Raw genomic sequence first — 22249 nt, 5'->3', positions numbered from 1 at the left:
AGTAGCGCTGCGCCTCGTCTTCCAGGAGAACAAGGTGGGGTTTGCTGGGGAAACCGGCCTGCGGTCACGCCAGCACACGGAAGGCGGGCGGGGGCGCGACCTCTTGGGGCTGCTGCTCCCAGGTGCTGGGGCACAGGGCCGAGCGGGGACCGGGCATGTAAGGGCTTCCGGAAGCGCCGCGTGCGCACGACGGGCGGGAGTTGTGGACTCGGGCCTGCCGCGCGCCTGACCCCTCCCCTCGGAAGCCCCGCCCAGGGCGCGCTGCCAGGGGTTTCCATGGTGATGGTAAACAAGCCTCAACTGCCTCAGCTACAACTGCCAAGTCCCCCACGTTCCACCCTCCTCTAGGTGCTCAGGGGGACGACCGAGGTGCCCGGTGTGAGGAACAGCGGGAGCGCGGAGACTCCGAGCCTGAGGTGAGGGGCGGGACGGGCCGCGGGTCCGAAGCCCACACACTCGGGACCGACTGGCTACTGGGCCCTCTGGGTGTGGGGACAGTGGGGCTGAGATTTGGGGTCGGGGGAGGCAGGGTCTGAGGTCAGGGGCCGCACACCCGGGGACCGACCGTGGACTGGGCTCCTCTGGGGGTGGGGACGGCGGGGCTGAGATTTGGGGTCGGGGGAGGTGGGGTCTGAGGTCAGGGGCCGCACACCCGGGGACCGACCGTGGACTGGGCTCCCCTGGGGGTGGGGACGGCGGGGCTGAGATTTGGGGTCCGGGGAGGCGGGCCTGAGGTCAGGCCTTACACTTGACTGGACCAGGGGGCTGAGATTTAGGGTTAGGGGAGGCAGGACCCGCGGGGAGGAAGGACAGGAGGGCCTCGGGCGGACTCCAGGGGGAGCAGGGCGCGGGCACACGGGCCTGTCGGATGGGGCTTCCTTTAGAAATGAGAGCAGTTCCCTCACGTGGCCGGGCGCGTCCGGGAGTTGCCCAAGACTGGCTGGGCCTGGCTCCTCCCCCTCCCACGTTCCCGCTCGCCGCGCCTCCACTCTCAGTGCTCACGGCCTTTTCTTCCTCTCCGAGCCGAGTGTGTGCCCTGCGCGCCCGTCCGCGTTTGTCTCCTGCCCGTCGAGGTACAGTGTTCGCATGTTGGGGTGAAACTCTGGTTCTCGTTGTCTTTGCCTGGTGACCACGCTTCTGCTGAGCGGGCTTAGTCGGCCGTTTTGTTTTTCCCTCGTGCTTTCCTTCTTTGTATCTTTGAATATGTGTTTCGCTGATTCTTGACTGCGCCTAAGAAACTTCCGGACGCTGCTGGAGCTCGCGCGGCGCCGTCTGCCTCCCGTGCTCCTGCGCGGCTCCCTGAGGTGGCGCCGCGCGCGTCGCGGGGACCTGACCGACTCGGTCCCCGGACCCTGGTCTATTATAGAAACGGTGGGGAGGCCGCGGGCCCCTCCCGTTAATCTCTACTTTAAAGGGCCTCTCAGGACCCCAGTGTTCCCGCAGACAACCCTCAGGCCCGGGAGAGGCCCCCCCAGTCCCGGGCACCTGCGGGACCCTCGCCCGGCGTCCCGTCGGCCCCGGCCCGCCGCTCGCGGGACGCCCTTGGCCGCATTCTCTTCCCCCGGAGGCCCCAGGACGAACGGACACCCCTCCTCCTCTGGTGTTTACAACTGTCTGCGGGCTGGGTGCGCGGCGCGAGAGGAGCCCGCGAGGGTGGCGCGCCAAGGGGGGCACGGTGCGACCGCGGCTTCCCGGAACCGCCAGGGCCGCCGGGGCGGGGGGGCGCCGGGGGTTCGGGGCGGCCTCAGGTGTCCGCAGGCGCGGGAGCGGGAGAGTTTTGAAGGCTGCAAATAGTTTTTTATATCAAACATCATCGAAACTACTGACCTTAATATAATTCTCACTACTACTTTTAGTCACGTTCTTAAAAGTTAGTTTTCGTTTCTGAATTTCTAGTAAGGATGAAAATATGTCGGGTTCTCAGGTTAGATAAAAAATATATTAAAATCTAATCTCTCAGTGAAAAGTAATGTTTTCAGTATGTACTAATTTCTAGACAATTTTTTCATGTTAAAATAAGAGATTAATTTCTACATATAATGAATATTGAGAGAGATTGCTTTATTACTAATATTAAGCAAGTCCATAATTTGCCTTGGGGATCTCATGTTCTTGTATGCACTTCTGTAAGTTGATTGATTATTATTTCCATGTTATGATCTCGTTTTTTTTTTTAGTTTTTTTCTATTTTAGTAACATTCTTCTCGTAATATTTGCCTTTTTGCTACCTTTCTTTTTAACTGACAATTGACTGGTTTTCACTTGAGTATTGTTACAAAGCTCCCTTTAAACATAAAATATTCAAGGAAAAATGTGAATTGATTTAAGGGAAAAGATTGATTAAATAGGAGAGTTAGTCCTCGGATATGGCCAAAACTGTGAAGAGTGTGGAGACTTAACGGCCTAGGTGCCTGGAGGGGCTGCAGAAATGGGAGGTGACTTCCTACCAGCCTCTGCCTAGTCTGAGCTCTGGCTCTCCAGCTCTTTGTAGATCCGCAGTAATTGAGCCTTAGTGGGTCCAGGCAGAGAGCTAGGTTTAACCACATTTTTCTAATCACATGCTCATGACCAGTCTACAAGTGGGTATTGTTTTATTCCCATTGTACAAATGAGAAAATGGAGGCGGTGAGAAAATAAGTTGCTTGCCTAGGGACACAGCTGGGACTAGGACTCAGGACTGACAGGGACAGCCCTCCTCTGCTAGGGCCCTCATCCCCACCTGGTTGCCCTGAACCAGGGTTCTTGTGGAAGACAAAAGGCTGGGCAGAAGGATAACCTGGCTCAGCTAAGTCCAGCCTGGCTTATTTTATAGCAAATCCCTGACGTAATAAGATTTTTATCCATAAATATTTCAGCTCGTATTTCTAAAGACTTTTAAAATATAACCACAATACCATTACCACACTTAAAGAAATAATAATTCCTTGATATCAAATACCTAGTGATCAAATGTGCCTGACTGTAATAAATATTTTTGTACAGCTGGTTGGTTTGAATTGGGATCCAAACAACATCAAACCTTATATTTGGTAGATATATATCTCTTAAGTTTGTTTTAATTCAGAGCAGCGTTGTCTAACAGAAATATAATGCAAGCCACATATGTAATTTTACATTTTCTAACCATAAAAAGAAACACATGTAGTTCACTTTAATAATAGTTTACTTTAACCTAATATATATCCAAATTATGTAAGATTAAAATTGTATTTTTCATGCTTTTGTTTTTTCAAACTAAGCTTTCAAAATCCAGTGTATACTTTATATTTACAGCACATTTCAATTTGTACCTGCCACATTTCAAGCGTGGCAAGTGGCTACCTTATTAGACTGTGACAATCTAGAGGTTCCCCATTCTAAAAAGATTCTTATTTGTTGAACTGATCAGGTGTGTGTCATGCAGAGTTTCTTCTCCACACACCCTGGGTTTCTCTGATTGCATTCTGGTGGTAGTGTTTGACTCTCTGGCCTCTGATTTTCCTGTAAAATGGTAGTTACCTTTAAAGGCTGTTCTTATTCCGTTGAGGGTTTTTATTGGAAAGAAGACTTCATTCAAGGTGCTGTGTACTCCTGCCAGAGGTGCATATTGGTTGGTGTTCCCCCTTTGTAATGTTAGCAGCCATTGATGATCATTCCCTAGATCCATTGTTTTGTTAATGGGTTCAAATTAGTGATATTCTAATTAAATATTCCTTCTCATTAGCAGAAATACTCTGTGGAGGAAATTTTCTTTATTAATTGTTTGATTACTATACGATGCATTTCCTAAAAGACAGGTTTAAGTGTTTGTTTGGTTTTTTTTTGTGAGGAAGATTGGCCCTGAGCTAACATCCGATGCCAATCCTCTTTTATTTTTAAAGATTTTATTTATTTTTTGCCCCCAAAGCCCCAGTAGATAGTTGTATGTCACAGCTGCACACCCTTCTAGTTGCTGTATGTGGGACTCGGCCTCAGGATGGACAGAGAAGTGGTGCCTCGATGCGCACCCGGGATCCGAACCCGGGCCGCCAGCATCGCAGCGCACGCACTTAACCACCAAGCCACAGGGCCGGCCCCTCTTTTTTTTTTTGCTGAGGAAGAATGGCCCTGAGCTAACATCCGTGCCCATCTTCCTCTACTTTATATGGGACGCCGCCACAGCATGGCCTGACAAGCGGTGTGTCAGTGTGCGCCCGGGATCCGAACCCGAGAACCCCGGGCCACCGCTTGCACTTAACTACTTGCGCCACCAGGCTGGCCCCAGTTCCTGACTTTTTTGGTACAATGTTAGTGGTCTTTGATGGCTTCCTTGGTTTAAGGTATAGTACTTCATTAAGTGGACCCACCACAGTTTATTCAACTGGACCGCTAGTGATGGGCAGTTGGGTTGTTTCTAGTCTTTTCCTATTAGAAATAGTGCTGTAATGAATATCTTTTGCAGGTGTCTTTTCCCCTTTTTGGCCAAAGGGATTGAACCATTTAATATTACCACTAACAGTATTATTTGAGAGTGCCTGTTTATCTACAGCCTCGCCAAGCGAGTGTGTTATCAAACTTACGTGTATTTGCCAATGTGATAGGTATTTTAAATATTATTTTCTTTTAAATTTTAATTTATCCTATATGGGTGAGATTGAGCATCTGTTCATGTTTAAGGGCATTTCTTTTTCTGTCAGCTGTCCATGCCTGTAGCCCATTTTCCTTTTTGGATTGTTGGACTTTTTGTCTCTCTTTGTAGAAGCTCTTATATTTTAAGGATATTAACACTTTGGGGAAATAAATTGCAAGTATCTTTCCCATTTTATCATTGGTATTTTTGCTTAGCTCATAGTGTTTTTAGCCATGCATTAGAGGTTTGTTTTTTTGTTGTTGTCATTTTGTTTGTAATGACATTTTTCAGTATTTTCGGATATTCTTGGTTTTGAGTCACAGTCAGGGAAGTTTTTGCTACTCCCAGTTTATAGAGAAATTCATCTATTTTCTATTCTATTTAGGATATTTCTTAACATTTCTCATAAAACATGAAAAATTCTTAGTTAACTCATATTTTACCTTCATTAATATGACAGTGTGACAAATTGCAGTGATCAACTTTGAAATGATGAATTACAGTTGTATTCCTGGAATAAACCCAACTTGGTCGTGATGTATTTTATTTTGTGTATTGCTGGATTTGGTTAGCTGATATTTGTTTAGGATTTTTTCATCTGAGTTCCTGAGTGAAATTAGCCTGCAAAACTTGATAAACTAATTCTAAAACTCTTAGAAATGGAAAATCAGTTCCAGGTTGATTGTAGATCAAAGTGTAAAAATGCAGATGAAAACAACAGCTTTATAAGTTAAAAAGATAACCCTATGGCCTTGAGCTAGGTAAAAGATCTCTCAAACAGGATACAAAAAGTGATATCGTCATTAACGGGAAAAAAAAAAAAACAAAACTCCTATTAGGTTTTCCTGACAGTATGCGTCTCCTTTTACAAAATCCTCACCTAGTACGAATTCCTATCACACACTTTCCTTATAAATCTATTTACATTCTAAAGATGATCCATCATTGACATCTCTATTCTTCATCTTCCCTTAGTTGGGGTCTCTGTTCTTCTTTACATGATACTAGGTTAGAATAGTACTGTCCAGTAGAATTATTATATGAGTGATGAATATAATTTTTTCATTTTTAATTGAGATATAATTCACATACCATACAGTTCACCCGTTTTTCTTTTCTTTTCTTTTCTTTTTTTTTTTTGTGAGGAAGAATAGCCCTGAGCAGTGGAGTGCGCGCACCCAACCGCTACGCCGCTGGGTTGGCCCCCAGTTCACCCTGTTAAAGGGTACAATTCAGAAGTTTTTCATATATTCACAGAGTTGCAAAAACCACCATTATCTAATTCCAAAACATTTTCTTATGTTGAAACAGCCTTAAGCATTCCTGGGATAAATTTCACTTGATCATGGTGTATATCCTTTCTATATGTGCTGGATTTGGTTTTTTAGTATTTTGTTGAGGAATTTTGCATCTACATTCATAAGGGATGTTAGTACGTACTTATCTTGTGATGTCTGTCTGGTTTTGGTATCAGAGGGTATATATGTATTTGCTAGGGCTGCCATAACAAAGTACTACAGACTGGGTGGCTTAAACAGCAGAAATTTATTGTCTCACAGTTCTGGAGGCTAGAAGTCCTAGATGACGTGTAGCAAGGTTGGTTCCCTCTGAGGGCCATGAGGAAAGGATATGTTCCAGACCTCTCTCCCTGGTTTGTAGATGGCCGTCTTCTCCCTGGGTCTTCTTGTCCCCTTCCCTCTATGCTTCTCTGTGTCCCAATTTCCTATTCTTATAAGGACACCGGTCATATTGGAATACAGCCCACCCTAAATGACCTCGTTTTAACTTAATTACCTCTGTAAAGACTTTCTCTCTAAATCTGGTCACGTTCTGGTATACTGGGGGTTAGGATTTCAACATACTAATTTTTGCAACACATTTCAGACCATAACACAGAGTAATACTGGCCTTGTAGAATGAGTTGGGAAATGTTTTAATATTTTAGTGTATTTTAATATATTTTGATTAACTCAATACATCGAAAATACCATTTCAACATATAATCAATATTTTAAAATTGAGAGATTTTACATTCTTGTTTTAATCTTTGTAATTCAGTGTGTTTTATACTTAGAGCTTAATTTGTACTTGGCACCTTTGAAGTGCTCAGTAGCCACATGTGGCTGGTGGCTACCATATTTTTATCTTTTGTACCTAACTTGTTCTTTTTCTAAAAGCAGTTTTTCTCTATAAATTTAAGAGTTTTGCCAATATATGCCTGGGTTGTGTCTTTTTAAAATACCTGTTGGAAACTACACAACCAAGTTTATTTTAAGCCAGGAAAATTTCCTTTCATTCTTTATCTGTTCTCTTGCCTCCATTTGTGTCTTTTTCTCCTTCTGGGATTCCTGTTATTCACATGTTATATCTCCTGTCTCGTGTTATATCTTATGTCCTCCAAATTGCATATCTTTTTCCTCTTATTGTTTCTATTTTCTTTCTGTTTTGAGATATTTCTTCCACTTGGTTTTCCAGGCCACTATCCTTTCTTTCAGTTTATAACTAACTTTATAAATTCAAAACTCAATTTTTAGTACCAGAAAGTTTTTTATTTTGTAATTGAGTATCTGAAAGTGCTTGTTATTTTTTCTGTTAAAGTATTTACGGTTTTCTCCAGCACTTCTTGTTCTCTGAAAACTGCCTGCTGGTCTAAGCTGTTGTCTGATGTGTGGTATTTTCTCTGGGCGCTGGAGACCCTCTCGAGTACATTGTCATGTTTCCCTCCTCCTCTTGGGCTCTGTTCTCCACTCACCCAGGGCAGTGTGCTGTGGTCCCCTGAGCAGCAAACACTGAGCACAAGTAGCTACAGGAAGTCTCCACTCCTGTGGCAGCTGCATGGGACCTAGCAAGGTGTCAGCTCTCACAGAGCCTCAGGAGGAAGCTCTAGGCCCCCTGAGGGCCACCTTCTTGTGGGGGCTGTGGGCTTGTACTGCAGAGGTCTCCCTGGAGACCATGCCTATAACCTGCCAGCCCCCTGAGGCCTTCCGCCCAGCTCCAGGATCTGAGTGCTCACCCACCCAGGGGGTGGTACGGGAGGTGGTTGGGAGACTTCTTAGCAATTGTATTTTTTTGTCAGAATTCTCCTCTCCTCCTCACTCTCCATTTCTTAGCTAGGCTAGAATCACATTTCTTATTATGGGGAGAGCACTACCAATTAATACAGATGATGAAATTTTTCCCTTAATTGAGAACAGATTTTTATTTTTAGCAGTGGAATTCTAATAGCAGGGTTTCTTTTTATGAAAACCTCACCTGATACATATTTTTTTCTTTAAATCTTGATTCTTGAGTCACCTGCAAAATGCAGTGAGTGATATCATAGGGCAAGGGTTGCTTGTTCTATGTTGGGTAAAAATTTATGTTAATTTCAATACAAGTGTTGTAAATATAGATATGATAGTATTTTTTTGTTTTTAGTTAACCAGCTTTTGAGAAATGAATACTGAGGAAAACAATGTGTTACCCCAGACTTAGCTACAGTAAGTAAAGGGTCTAATAGTGAAAAGATAATGGAAAACAGCTTTCCTGTTGCTTATAGATCATGACACATCCCCTTTGATGGATAAAAATGTAGTAATAACAATAAACATTTAAAAGGTTAAAATGTATTTAATGATCCATCTACAGCTCATCTCTCCTTAATAGCTCATGGTAGCTTTGTGTATTGAACTTGGCATGTTGGCATATTAGGTCTGAGTTCTCACACTTCAGATGCATGAGCCCCCTGAAATTTAGGTACAACTGTGTGGGGGGGTACATTTTTTGAAGAAGTTGGTCCAGACCTGCATCATACTCGCAGGTGAGTCCCTGACAGCAAGAAATGTTTAAGAGCCACTGAGTTGGGACTTTATGAAATTGCTGGGTTGGAAGAGACTTCTGAGGTTTCCAATATAATTTCCAGTCGAACAGGAAAAGATCCATAACAAATAGAGGTCTGGGCTCTGCTCACATATACTGTCCCATGACAGGGAATTGCTTCTTCCCCAGACCCATCTGTGCTCCTCAAGTGGAAAACAGACATGAGCAGCAGAAACAATATCTAAAATTCTGTTTTGTGAATTTAATAACTGAATATAAGGACTAAAAAGATTCATCACAAAATAAAAATATATTTTTATAATATAAAATATAAAAACACCAAAACATATCCTGGTAAAGGGCTGCATTTTAAAAATATAAAGAATTTGAACAAGCATCCAGGGGGAATAAGTAAGGTAATGTACAAAGGAAAAAGAGACCAACTTTTATTTTTAAACTTGAACTATTTAAAAAAAGACTTCACATTCCCACCCCTGCTCATGCTTTTGGTCTGTTTAAATGTCACTTCCTCAGAACCCCAATGTAAGTTAATCCCTATTTTCAGAATTTATCGTTGTACATTTATTCATTTCTTTATTGATTTCCTATTCCACTGTTCTGTGGACCTAGAACAGTGTCTGCATCTTCTAAGTGGACGATATTTCTGGGTTAATGAATGACTCTCCAAGTTTCGTAAATTTTATCTACTGCACATCACTCAAATCCTTTCACATGCTTCAATTTCCACCAGTGTTTCTGTTGCAGGGTACCATCAATTCTTCCTCAACTTGTCTCATTCCTTCCTATCTCATCTCCATGCATCTGTTCCTACCATTCATTTTCCAGATAGCAGCTACACTGCTCTGTTGAAAAGCAAAACTCAAATTACACCACATTTCATTTTGAAACAATTAGGTGACTTCCCATTGGCCTTGAGTCAAAAATACCAAACCAGGCCTTTAAGGCTATGGAGGATCTTCCTCTACATCCCTCATTTGTTGATCTCAGTCCTGGCTGCAGGTGTTTTCAGATGCTTTCTATCTCAGCACAACATGCTCCCCTGTGTCTTCTGTACGTGTTGTTTCTTCACGGGGCAAGAACCACATCATGACTGATCAATTATTAACACTTCACCTTGATAAGCAAAGAAGGCATATGTAAAACTACTTACTTGCAACAAATATATTCAAATAAATTGAGAAAATGCACATCAGTCATATAAATTACCAAGAATATATTTGGAAGAGGATTTTAAGAAGCGAAATAAATGGTTATGTCAAGGTACCCATTTCTGTAGAGATACTCTTCAAATTTTGTGGCTTAATTTTTCTTCAGAATATTGTTTTACTTCTCTTGAGTGTATGAGTTTTTCAAGGCTCTTACTCACTTTCCATGGGATGGCTGGATTTTGAATCCTATCACCCAGCTTCAATAATGACAAATCATGGACCGTTCTTTACATCCCCCACCTTCTTCCCTCATGGATAATTTTGAAGCAAATCCTAGCCATCACACCATTTCATCCACAAGTATTTCAAAATGTATCTCTAAAAATTGCTTTATTTTTAAACATAACTATAATTCTCTCATATCTAAAATAAGTAAATATAGGGGCCTGCCTGATGGCGTAGTGGTTAAGTGTGTGCGCTCTGCTGTTGGCAGCCGGGGTTCGGAACCCCAGGCGCTCACCCACGCACTGCTTGTCAGTCCATGCTGTGGCGGCGTCCAATATAAAGTGGAGGAAGACGGGTATGGATGCTAGTCCAGGGCCAGTCTTCCTCAGCAAAAAAAGAGGAGGATTGGCATGGATGTTAGTTCAGGGCTGATCTTCCTCACACACACAAAAAAATAGTACTTGAATACCAAATGTCTAGTCAGGGTTCAAATTGTCTCATCAATGTTTACCTGTTTGTTTGAATCAAAACCCAAATATGTCCCATGCATTGTGAACCCTTGATAAATCTCTTAAATTTCTTTTATTCAGTAAGTGGTCTTTTCCCTTGGAGCTATTTCGTTGAAGGACTGGCTCATTTGCCCTTGTAGTTTCCCATAGTCTGGCTTTGCAGACTGCATCACCAGTCTCACCTAGTACCTGCCTCTTACCTTTACTATAAATCCTATAATTTGGTAGTTATTTCTAGTAAGTAGATTCTTAAGGCTTTTTTTTTTTTCTTTAAAAAATAATTTTATTGGGGCTGGCCTGGTGGCGAAGTGGTTAAGTTAGCGTGCTCTGTGTTGGTGGCCTGGTTGGTGGCCTGGCATTCACAGGTTCAGATGGCGGGGCCGGGAGGACCTGTGCACAGCTTATCAAGCCATGCTGTGGCAGGCGTCCCACGTATAAAGTAGAGAAAGATGGGCACAAATGTTAGCCCAGGGCTAATCTTCCTCACCAAGAAAAAATAATTTTATTACTAAAGTGTTAAACATAGACAAAAATAGAGACAAAAGTATAATGAAACTCCATGTACCCATCACCCAACTTCAATAACCACTAAATCATGGCCCATGTTTCATCTGTACTCCCACTCCCTCATTATTTAGAAACATATTCTAGACATTGGATGTATCTCTAAATAATCTCTTAAAACCACAGCAGCATAATTGCTGTGTTTTATTGTTTTATAATTGCTGTCTTACATTAAGAAAATTTTATAATTTCTTAATATAAAATAATTCAGTCACTGCTTACATTACTGCAGTTGCCTTATAATTGTTTTCCAGTCTGTTCATTTGAATTAGGAGTCAGAGCTTCATAAAATGTAATTTTCTTGTTAGGTATAAAGTTTAAGAACTGCATGTTTTAAAATTAATCTTTTAAAAATTATGTAAAGTATTTACATGAGCCTATGGTCAAATACACAAAACAAGGTACTGAATTTACAAAGAGGTTCTACCTTTTGTCCGTTAGTTTCCGTTCTAAATTCCTGCCTTCAGAGATTTTTTTAATTTTACGGTTTGTCCTTCCACGTGAGCCGTGCCCGTCCTCCCCTCCTCTGGAACTCTGGACTTTTCCCCACCCTGGCACCTTTCCTGAGAACTCGCTCAGAACGGTCTTCCTCGTTGCTATTCTTTCCTCCTCCTCCCACTTCCTGCCTCGGTCGGTCGCGCGGGCCGCACCTGCAGGAGGCATTTCCATTGGTGACATCTTGGCGGGCCCGTCGGTGGCACTTCCTCCTTTACACCCCGTGACCCACGTCCGGCTTGCCGCCCTCCCAGTCACGCGGCCTCTGCCTCTGGGACTCAGCCCCGCGCGCCGGCCTTCCGGACTCCGGACCCGTCGTGGTGAGCCGCCGCGAGCGGACGACCCCCGCCCGCCCATCCTCCGCCCTCCACCGCTTGCCCGGGATCCTCCTCCTCCCGAACCACCCCCCGCCCCGGGAACTCTTTCTCCCCCCTCGCTGCGCCGGGAACTTCCCTCTCACCCCCCCGCTGCCCCAGGAAGTCCCCCCGACCCGACCTGGGAGCCCCGCCCGTCCCCCGCTAGTCCAGGGAACTCGTCCCCGGCCACCCTAGGAGCCCCCCTGACTCGGGAGCTCCGCCCCCGCTCTCCCCAGTCTCCGGGAAGCCTGGCCCGAGAACTCTTCCCTCCGCCTCCCCCCACTCCCGGCCCGAGAACTCTTCCCCGCCTCCCCCCAACTCCCAGCCCGAGAACTCTTCCCCCGCTCCAGTAACACCCCACCCCCGACAGCTCCTCCCACCGCCGGCCCCGGGAAGCCTTCACCCTGTGACCTCGTCCTCCTTCCCCTCTCCTCCCCCTCTCCTCCCCCTCTCCTCCCCCACTCCCGGCCCGTGAAGCCTCTTTCCTCCTCCCTTCTCCCCCTCCCCCCACCGCAGCTAGCCCTGCCCCCGCCCCGGAAGCTCCCGCTGACCCCGCCCAGGCCCTGGGATGGGGCGCTCTGGGGGCCTGCCTTCCTGCAGGGCTGGGCCGACCCGAGGCTATCGGATCGCAGGCGCCCGGTGCAGGCCGGCCAAACCCCTTCACCGTGTCTCGGTACCCCCGCCCCGGGAGCTCGGCGTCCGGGACCGCTGCTGTGCTTCCCGCCGAAACCGCTCAGACGCGCCCCTGGCGGCCTGTGGCGGCGGCTGCGAGCTTGAGACCGCAGTTTCAACCCTCGTGCGAAGCGTTTGCCCACAGCCAGTTGAGTTTCAATTTCAGGTTAATAACAAAAGGACATGCACCTGGACTTTCCCCGGAGCCTTCTGCGTGTTTAAGCGTCGGGTGGAGTTGGGGGGTCCTTTGGCTGTAAACCGCGCTTGCTTGATGAAAATAGGAATCAGTCTTGCTCCTCTCGGCGGTAAGTCCAAAAAGCCGCGTGATCCCGAGGCAGCGTCTCCCGCAGACTACGATTTAAGAGTAGAACTTTCTGAGTAGTTAAGACACCCAAGACAACCTGGCTTGTGCGTGCTGCCAGCTGTAGGTTAAAATTCATTTACAAATAAGGGCGAAAGTGCTCCTTAGATCTCACTGGGACACAAACGTAAAGGAGGGTGAAGCCAGGATCCCACCGAGTTCCCATCCCTAACCGGGAAGGTGGAAGGTGCGGTTTAAACCGCCCTGCGTACTCCGTAGATAAACCTAATAAGTCACGGTGCTGGGAGGCGCACCTTCTTTATCTCGATTGGATCTACCTGAATCCTGTCTAACCAGTAGGGTAGTGAAGAGCACGTTCTGGAGAGCCTCGCAGGAGTCCAGGGAGCCTCTGAGAAATACAGAATCTCGGCCCCTGCCCACATCTATTGTTTTAGAATCTGCATTTTAACAAGATCCCGTAGGTGGTAGTGTGCACACTTAGGTCACAGTCCAGTTACCTGCTGGAGTTGTGCAGAATACTTGGCTGCACCCCGTACAGCACAATTAAAGCAGAATTTCCAGGTGTGGGACCCAAGAACAATATATTTTAACACTCCCCCAGCGATTGCAAGGTGCTGCGGGGGTGAGACCAGTGCTTGCCATCAGCGCTTCAGCGTGTGCTGTATCCATTTTCGAAGAGGGACCCCAGCTCTTGGTCTGCGGACCGCACTAGAAGGAGCCAGGAGCTGGGATAAACCAAGGGAAAAGGGGATCAGGTCGTTAAGATGACTGGGTTCTACCCTTTACATTCCACTCTTTTCTGGGGCCAGAGGGGAGGGACTGTTGAAGCCTGCTGAAAACTCTTCCAGAGAATTTGAAACTATTTTTTCTTATACTGTAATACTTATACAGGGTTTTTTCCTCCAAATAGTGACTCATGTAATAATCACAGGATGCTAGTAAGACAAGGCAGATATCTTTAAGACAACAGACTTAGAGAAGTTAACTTGACTTTCCCAATTCTGCGTTTCCAAAACTAAAATGTCGCTTAGCTCTCAGACGTATACCCTGTGCTTCAGTACATATCGTAGTCCTTTGGGGACAGCTTTATCACGTGGCTGTGGGTGATGGTAGTGATGATGTTTTTCCTATTGAAAAACATATTTCAGTATTTTGTCTGCTCATTCTTTCTCAGTTAATTAAAAGATCAATGTCAGATCAAATACAGGTCACAAGAAATGAAGTTACCAATTAAAACTGGAAAAGTCTTATGAGTATCTCGACCCGGCCCCTCGGGGATTCTTCTAAATTGTAAATCCTGTTGAGAACAATTTTTAGCAAACAACCTTTCGTTGGAGCCCATCCCTGTGACGATTGGGCTGCGTCTGCCGTCCTGTACGGGTCTTCACGGCTGCCCCTTGCCTCTGCCCGGGTTGGCCCTTCTCTTCCCGGGACTGTCCTGGCCTTGCCCCACCCCCCACCCCCGACGGAGCCCCGCCCGCCGTAGATATTTAAATTTCCTTGCTGTATTTAGTGTTTTCTGTATAGAAACTCGGGAATTGAGTAAGCCTTATCAGGGCAAGTGGCATATTTGCCTGCTGTTATCACCCGTATTACCCTGTGAAAGGGAAAACCTTTTAAATTAAATGCTGTGGGTGCGGGCCGGGTGTGTGCTTTAATTATGGCACCCCGGTGGCTATAAAGGGCCTCCCTCACACAGCCCGGCCATGCCTTTCCCAGAGGAAGGGAGCTCCGAGCCCATCCCAGCCCCAGGGACCGCAGCCTCCCTAGTCCCTCTAGTGAGTGCTGGGGCACGAGGCAAGACTGCCATCTCACTCTTTTTTAGGACAGTTCGTTACCTACCAGGAGCATCTCTGACTGGGCATCCCCCGTTTTTTAAGGTGAGCTATTTTAAGAATTGTAATTTCTAAGTTTATATTTCATTTATTATATTAAAGCAGAAAATTTTCTTAGGAATGTGAAGTAAAAAAATTTTTTGTCACTAGCTTTTAAATCTAATGTTGAGCAGAACTCCAATGTTCTTTTCTGAGTTTTAGTTAATATGCTAAGTACTGTAACTCTGCAAAGAATCCAAATGTAGAGGATTCTGAGGCCAAAAATGAGGATTTTGCATTATGTTAGCACCAAAAATTAGGTTTGAGATCCATTGAAAGTTTAGAAGAATAAGAAATTAAAAGTCATAGGAGTTCTCATGGGAAATGGAAGAGAAGGATAATTCTGGAGTAAAAAGCAATAAATATTTAAGTGTAGACATGCGTTTTGGAAAAGAATGCTCCTTTACCTTGCTTTCCAAGAAGAAATCACTTTGTTTTTGAAACATTTTCTGAAACAAAACATTTATAATCTGTTCTGTACTATTAGACATTTTAAGTAATTATATGAAATGTCTGTTCTTATATGCTTCCTGCGTGTCGTTTTAAGCCTAACTAGTCTGCCATTGTAGAGGGAGGTGTTGACCCTACAAGGCCATCAGTTAATCTCTTGCTAATCTTGGCCCTGCTGCTTGGGCCTATGCTGGGGTGGGGCCACAGTGACCAACAGAACAGTGTGTCTGTCATAGCGTCTCAGTGCAGTTTTGAAGACACCTTTTAAAACTAATCACAGCATGAATGCAATGGGAGCATAAAACCGTAAGACTTAATTTATAGAAGGGAAAGATCTTTTGGAAAGGTGGTATATTTGAACTGAGACCTTAAAGATTAGTAGGATTTAGCTAGACAGAAGGTTGGGTGGAGTATATTTGGAGAGAGAATTACCATGTGTGTCAAATCCAAGGGATCAGAGAGCCTGGCAGCACATTCCAGGCACAGAGGAATAAACGGATAAAGGAGATTAAAATGGGTGGGGGGAGTGATGTGAGCTAGATAATGTGTTGCAGGCCAAAGTTGCAAGGCCTGAGCACCCCATTAGCCCTGTGGTTTGTGTTCCAGTGCCAGTGGGAAGCCACCAAGGACTTGGAACAGGAGAGGAACAAAGTCACTTTAAAAGAACACTTGAGCTACAGATTGAGTTGTGATTAAGGGCTAGCCATTATGCTTGAGAAGTTTAAGAACCAGATACAAGTATCCTGGAATGGGCTGTTGGGTACTGGAATTAGAAAGAAATATGAGGAAGTGGAAAGGGATATGAGGGCAATTCAGAAAGAAAATTTTAAAATTTGATAATTATCATCACAAAGGAAGGAATTATTGAGCTCATACTCTGCCATGCAATGTGCTAGGGACTGAGTATAGAGCTGTGAGAAACCTTTATTATTTTAAGAGTTACTGAGTAGGATTTAGGGGTGTGGGTTAGGGTGAAGAATGTTACCACCTCAGAGAGATGGTGAACTCATTGGATTTGAGGGCTTGGGAGAAGTTGTTCAAGGATTACTTCAGCTTCCTTCTAGAGCTCTGGATGACAAGTAAGGCCATTTATGCTGCAACCAGGGTGCTATAGAAGAGTGTCCAGAGAAAAATGCTGGTTCACTGTAGTACATAGGAGGAGCTGTGGAGTAGAGTTGTGTATACCAGTCTGGGCCTTAAGGAGCCTAAGGCTGGGGACTTTGGTGTCCTGAGCCCAGAGATGGTCATGGAGGTCCAGGGATCAGGTGAGGCTGCCTAGAGAAGAAGGACTGGGCCCAAGCCCAGTGATTCCCTTCAGTTGAATGTTGAGGAAGGACTCACACAGGAAGAGGCTGAGAGAGAGTGTCTAAGGAATTAATAAGAAAACCAGGAGATAGTTGTATCATAGGACCCAAAAGGAGAAAGGATTTCCAGAGGGAATGGGTAAGTCCTGCCCTGGGAACAAGTAAGGTGAAGATAAGAAAATACCTGTTCTCTTTCTTGCCAGGAAGTTCCTTGGTAGAGACATCATGCCTGATTAATGGTGGGGGGTGGAGGTGACAGTTGAGGCTTTTTGAGGAGATTTTATTGAAAGGGAAAGCAAATCAGCAAGTAGCTGGAGGCAAAGTTGGCATCAGGAAAGATATATAATGGGATTGGTTAGACATGCGCATACTTAATTGCTAAGGATATAGTGTTCAGTGGAGAGAGTGAAAATAAAGAATCTCTTGAGGGTGGGTGGAGTTGGGACCAGAGCAGAGCTGTAGATAATGATCTGAGCTGTAAGGAGAAGCAGCTCCTTGTTTCTAAATTCCTAGACTTTGTGGCAGTTTCCTTCACATGGTCCCTATTCCTCTTTGAAGTAGAAGATGATCAGCTGAAGGTGAGGAGAGATTAGAATATGTGAGGTTACCATAGACATCTAAGGGCTTTGGGAGATTGGGGAGTTGTGGTGGAACTATAGGCAGTATGGAGGGCGTGATTTAAGGTTGGGGAACCTGATTTTCTACAGTAGTCATTACCAATTAGGGGCAGTTTTATCCCCCAGGGAACATTTGGGAATGTCTGGAGACATTTTTTGGTTGTCACAGCAGGGGAGGGGAGTGCTATTGGCATCTAGTGGGTATAGGCCGGGGATGCTCCCTAACATCCTATAATGCACAGGTCTGCCCGCCACAACAAAGAACTGTCTGGTCCAAAATATGATCCATTGTGCCCAGCCCTGTGCCACTGAACTGGTCGGTCAGTACAGGCATGGAACAGTCAGATACTTGGAATCTTCCAGGGCTCTGTTTTTACTGGGTACATCCAATAAAGGAGGAAGTGTATATGAATTCCATTTATTGTCGGGTGAAGTGCTGAAATTATCCTTTCACACATCGGTGGTGTAAGATGATTAGGTGCTGCATACAATGGCTATATCAAATATTTAAATTATTGTAAAAATTATGATAATGGGTCAAATGATAGCTCGCCAATAATTTTGTTTTCCCTGATACTAGTTCAGTTGAGCATTTCATATATTACCAACTTGCTTTTCCTTTTCTTAAATTATCTATTCGTGCTTTCTGCTTTTTAAATTGTGGGTTTTTAAAAAAAATTCTTCTAGGAACTCTATATATATTTGTCCAGATTTTGCTCTAATAGTTAAATACCCCATTCCATCTGAGATATTTTGATGATTCATTTGAGGCAAGGTTGTATTTTATCTTTTTCTACATGATAACCAGTGTGCCCACATTTCTTAAAAAGGCATGTCTCTTACCACTGATTTTAATAGCTGCATCTGTTACGCTTGATGTGAAATGACACTTATGAAACATTTAATTTCCATATACTTACATGTGCCCATTTTGAGCGTTAATCACTAAAAATATATTTTTGGCCATATCCTCAATATTTTTATTGTCTCTATGTTTTGCATATATTGCTGCCTGATGGCTCAACTCCTTCTCGTAGAAGACTCCCCTTCCACATGGATTTCACCTTTACTCTCTTTTTCAGTTTGGACTCCGGGTGCCAGGTGCCACATGCACTTCATGACATCCTGTCAAGAAGGGCACCTCTCATTCCTCTCGTACATGGAAGTGTTCATTCTCTTTCTTCCAGTCCCTCAATGAAATGCACAATACATGTGTTATGTTGATCAACATAATGTGGTTTATGTTGATCCTTTGAGAAGCATATAATTTGATTTCTGTGTTTATTTGCAGGGCACATAACTAATATTCTGCTGATGGACTTGTCTCCTTGTCTGGATATGTCTTCAGTTTGGCCTCACACTTAACTCATATTTTGTTTGATTGACAATTTAGGAACAAAATGCTACTTCCTTAGACTCTGGAAGCCATTGCTGTCTTGTATGCTTGCAGCATTGTTGCTGATGAGAACACTGATGCTAGTTCACCCTAGTGTCAAAATGTTATTCTATAGTGTGGTTTAAGACAGTTGTTGTTTATCACTTATTTTTACTTGTATTTATGTATTATCTTGCCATAAACAAGTAAATTGGTTAAATGTAAGGCTTGCAGTTTACGAAGAATCTCAGAGGAACACTTGTAAATGAACTACCAAATTTCACCCTGATAAATATCTGAAATAAATATAACAGGAAAATGCCCTTGCTCTAACATGACTAATATTTAGATTCCTCTGTTAAAAGCACCAAATTACACCTGTCCTCCTGCCTTTCACTTTAGCGATACAATAATCTCATCTGCTTTCCTCTAGTTCTGAGAAGTCCTCTTACAATTTCCTAGTGTTACCTCAGTTCATGCTCTTGTTCCCTTCTAGAACTTTTAAATGACCATTAGAATTTATAGATTTTGGCTTACTATTTTTTCAAGACCCTTCATTTGTTCTTTTTCAATCTATCTGAATAACATATACATTTTTGGAGAGATCTGGGATTGAATCTCAGCTCAAGTGTATTTGGTATATTTCTTAACATCTTTAATTTCACTCATCCATGGGGAAAACAATATTTACTGCATATTCTTGTACATACTAAATGAAAAATTATGTAAAGTAGTTTTTGCTTTCTTTTCAGCCACAAAAAGCATCCAAGCTTGTTTGACATCTGTCCTGTCAAGTGTCCATGATGCTGGGCCCTGAGGGAGGTGAAGGCTTTGTGGTCAAGCTCCGTGGCCTACCCTGGTCCTGCTCTATTGAGGATGTGCAGAATTTCCTCTCCGACTGCACAATTCATGATGGGGCCGCAGGTGTTCATTTCATCTACACTAGAGAAGGCAGGCAGAGTGGTGAGGCTTTTGTTGAACTTGAATCAGAAGATGATGTAAAAATGGCCCTTAAAAAAGACAGGGAAAGCATGGGACACCGTTACATTGAGGTGTTCAAGTCTCACAGAACCGAGATGGATTGGGTGTTGAAGCACAGCGGTCCAAACAGTGCTGACAGCGCGAATGATGGCTTCGTGCGGCTTCGAGGACTCCCATTTGGATGCACCAAGGAAGAAATCGTTCAGTTCTTCTCAGGGTTGGAAATTGTGCCAAACGGGATCACACTGCCTGTGGACCCCGAGGGCAAGATAACAGGGGAAGCCTTTGTTCAGTTTGCCTCACAGGAGTTAGCTGAGAAGGCTCTAGGGAAGCACAAGGAGAGAATAGGGCACAGGTATATTGAAGTGTTCAAGAGCAGTCAGGAAGAGGTTAGGTCATACTCAGATCCCCCTCTGAAGTTCATGTCTGTACAGCGGCCAGGGCCCTATGACCGCCCAGGTACAGCTAGGAGATATATTGGTATTGTCAAGCAAGCGGGCCTGGAGAGGATGAGGTCCGGTGCTTACAGTACAGGCTATGGGGCCTATGAGGAGTACAGCGGCCTCAGCGATGGTTACGGCTTCACCACCGACCTGTTTGGAAGAGACCTCAGTTACTGTCTCTCGGGGATGTATGACCACAGATATGGAGACGGCGAATTCACTGTCCAGAGCACCACTGGACACTGTGTCCACATGAGGGGGCTGCCGTACAAAGCCACAGAGAACGACATTTACAACTTCTTCTCTCCACTCAACCCCGTGAGAGTCCATATTGAGATCGGCCCTGATGGAAGAGTGACGGGCGAAGCCGACGTTGAGTTTGCCACTCATGAAGAAGCTGTGGCAGCTATGTCCAAAGACAGGGCCAACATGCAACACAGATACATAGAACTTTTCTTGAATTCCACAACAGGGGCCAGCAATGGGGCATATAGCAGCCAGATGATGCAAGGCATGGGGGTGTCAGCCCAGTCTACTTACAGTGGCCTCGAGAGCCAATCAGTGAGTGGCTGTTATGGGGCTAGCTACAGTGGCCAGAACAGCATGGGTGGATATGACTAGTTTTGTAGGAGCATTTGAGTTATTTCAATCAAATTTTCACAGGCAGCCAACAAGCAGTGAAAAGCAGTTATTACTGTAGAGGAAGCTGTGGGACCCATTATGCACCATGAGTTTGTGAAATCTGGATTAAAAAAATTACCTCTTCAGTGTTTTCTCATGCAAACTTTCTTCTAGCATGTGATATTGAGTAAACTAAAACTATTTTCAGCTTTTCTCAATTAACATTTTGGTAGTGTACTTCAGAGTGATGTTATCCAAGTTAAAGTAGTTTTAAGTACATTAAATGTGGATCTTTTACACCGCATCACCGTGAACACATTGGGGAGACATGCTTTTTTGGAAAACTCAAGGTGCTAGATCCCTAATTCAAAGAGGAACATTTCTCATGTTTGTTCATTCTAGTTTATTTTCATTTAAAATCTTTTAGGTTAAGTTTAAGCTTTTTAAAAAGTTAGTTTTGAAAATTGAGACACATTACTAATACTGTAGGAATTGGTGAGGCCTTGACTTAAGACTTTCTTTGTACTGTGATTTCCTTTTGGGTGTATTTTGCTAAGTGAAACTTGTTAAAATTTTTGTTAACTAAATTTTTTTCTTAAAATAAAGACTTTTTCACAATGACTGGCACAGACTATCTACTCACCAGAAAGTAGCAAAACGGGTGTTTGAAGAGAGTTCATTTTAATACTACTGTATTTCAGTGTGAAGTTTTAAATAATTTAGCATGTGAAATCTATGATTTCCCTTATAATTCTTACAATGAGTCTAAAAAGTCAGGTTAAAAAATGTTAAATGAGTGGTGGAAATAGTGGTAGAAACACATCCCAGAAAGTATGAAAATGGAAGCACACAGTCCCAGCCTCCTGTGACTTGTGCTTTGTTCTTCATCAGCCATTTGTAATGTCCTGCTTTATTCTGGAGTTGCATCCATTGTCATAGCTAGGGATCCTTAGTTTTGGATGCCACATAGATTGTGAGTCATTAGCCATAATTTATGTTTCAGGTTTTCTTTATAGAGAATGCTAATTTGAACTTTTTGTTTTGTTTTGTTTTTCGTACTTAGGATTATTTGTATAGGGTACACTTCTGGGTTAGCAGTTACAAGTTATTTGCAGGATACACGTTGTCAAGCTTGAGGCCTGTTTCCAAATTGTTATTAGAAAATTATCATCCACCTAGCAGTGGAAAGCAATGTACAAATGACAGGCAGCTCTGCACACAGCATGTTACCATCACTTTTAACTTTATGACATACACTAAATAAAACTGTCAAGACTTCAAAATGTGAATGTAGTTTATTAAACAACAAACTGTTTGATAGTTACTATTGGTAATTTTCCCAACTTTATTTTCCCACGTGTGTGTGTGTGTGTGTGTGATAGTTACTATTGGTAATTTTCCCAACTTTATTTTCGTGTGTGTGTGTGTGTGTGATAGTTACTATTGGTAATTTTCCCAACTTTATTTTCGTGTGTGTGTGTAGATCAGCCCTGAGCTAACATCCATGCTAATCATCCTCTTGCTGAGGAACACCAGCCCTGAGCTAACATCTATTGCCAATCCTCCTCTTTTTCCCTTTTGCTCCCCAAAGCTGCAGTAGATAGTTGTATTTCATAGTTGCACATCCTTCTAGTTGCTGTATGTGGGACGCCGCCTCAGCATGGCTAGACAAGCGATGTGTTGGTGCACGCCCGGAATCTGAACCCCGGGCTGCCAGTAGCAGAGCGCACGCACTTAACTGCTAAGCCACAGGGCCGGCCCCCCACTTGTCTTTAATAACCATAAACTGTAGCCCATATGTCCTGATTTCACCAGTTTAAGGACCTTCATTTGGTATCTTCATTTCAAGGGACCCACCTCAGTTATGGAGAACATGCTTTTGGTTA

At 44.0% G+C, this 22249-nt stretch overlaps 1 protein-coding gene across 10 annotated transcripts; it reads left to right on the top strand.

Moving 5' to 3' along the window:
- On the top strand, positions 1-20984 carry HNRNPF (heterogeneous nuclear ribonucleoprotein F). 10 transcript variants are annotated; one of them, XM_087431868.1, is made up of 4 exons: positions 1-34; positions 349-416; positions 14524-14578; positions 19071-20984. In XM_087431868.1, the coding sequence occupies exon 4, from the start codon at positions 19119-19121 to the stop codon at positions 20361-20363; it is 1245 nt and encodes a 414-aa protein (XP_087287994.1). In that variant the 5' UTR covers positions 1-34; positions 349-416; positions 14524-14578; positions 19071-19118; the 3' UTR covers positions 20364-20984. The 10 variants fall into 10 exon arrangements, with proteins under 10 accessions (XP_087287994.1, XP_087288000.1, XP_087287997.1 ...); XM_087431871.1 differs by having other exon boundaries at positions 5-34; positions 14529-14578; XM_087431866.1 differs by lacking the exons at positions 1-34; positions 349-416 and adding exons at positions 11527-11668; positions 12543-12681.
- The last annotated feature ends 1265 nt before the right edge of the window (positions 20985-22249 follow it).

The sequence above is a fragment of the Ceratotherium simum genome, chromosome 6 (assembly GCF_057802395.1).
Source record: "Ceratotherium simum simum isolate JZ-2026a chromosome 6, ASM5780239v1, whole genome shotgun sequence".
Lineage (NCBI taxonomy): Eukaryota > Metazoa > Chordata > Mammalia > Perissodactyla > Rhinocerotidae > Ceratotherium > Ceratotherium simum.
Note: the sequence above shows the minus strand (reverse complement) of the source record. Positions and strands in the feature narration are given on the sequence as shown.

Excerpts from the sequence above, each read along its gene's own strand:
- HNRNPF (XM_087431868.1), top strand. The coding sequence starts at position 19,119 with ATGATGCTGGGCCCTGAGGGAGGTGAAGGCTTTGTGGTCAAGCTCCGT.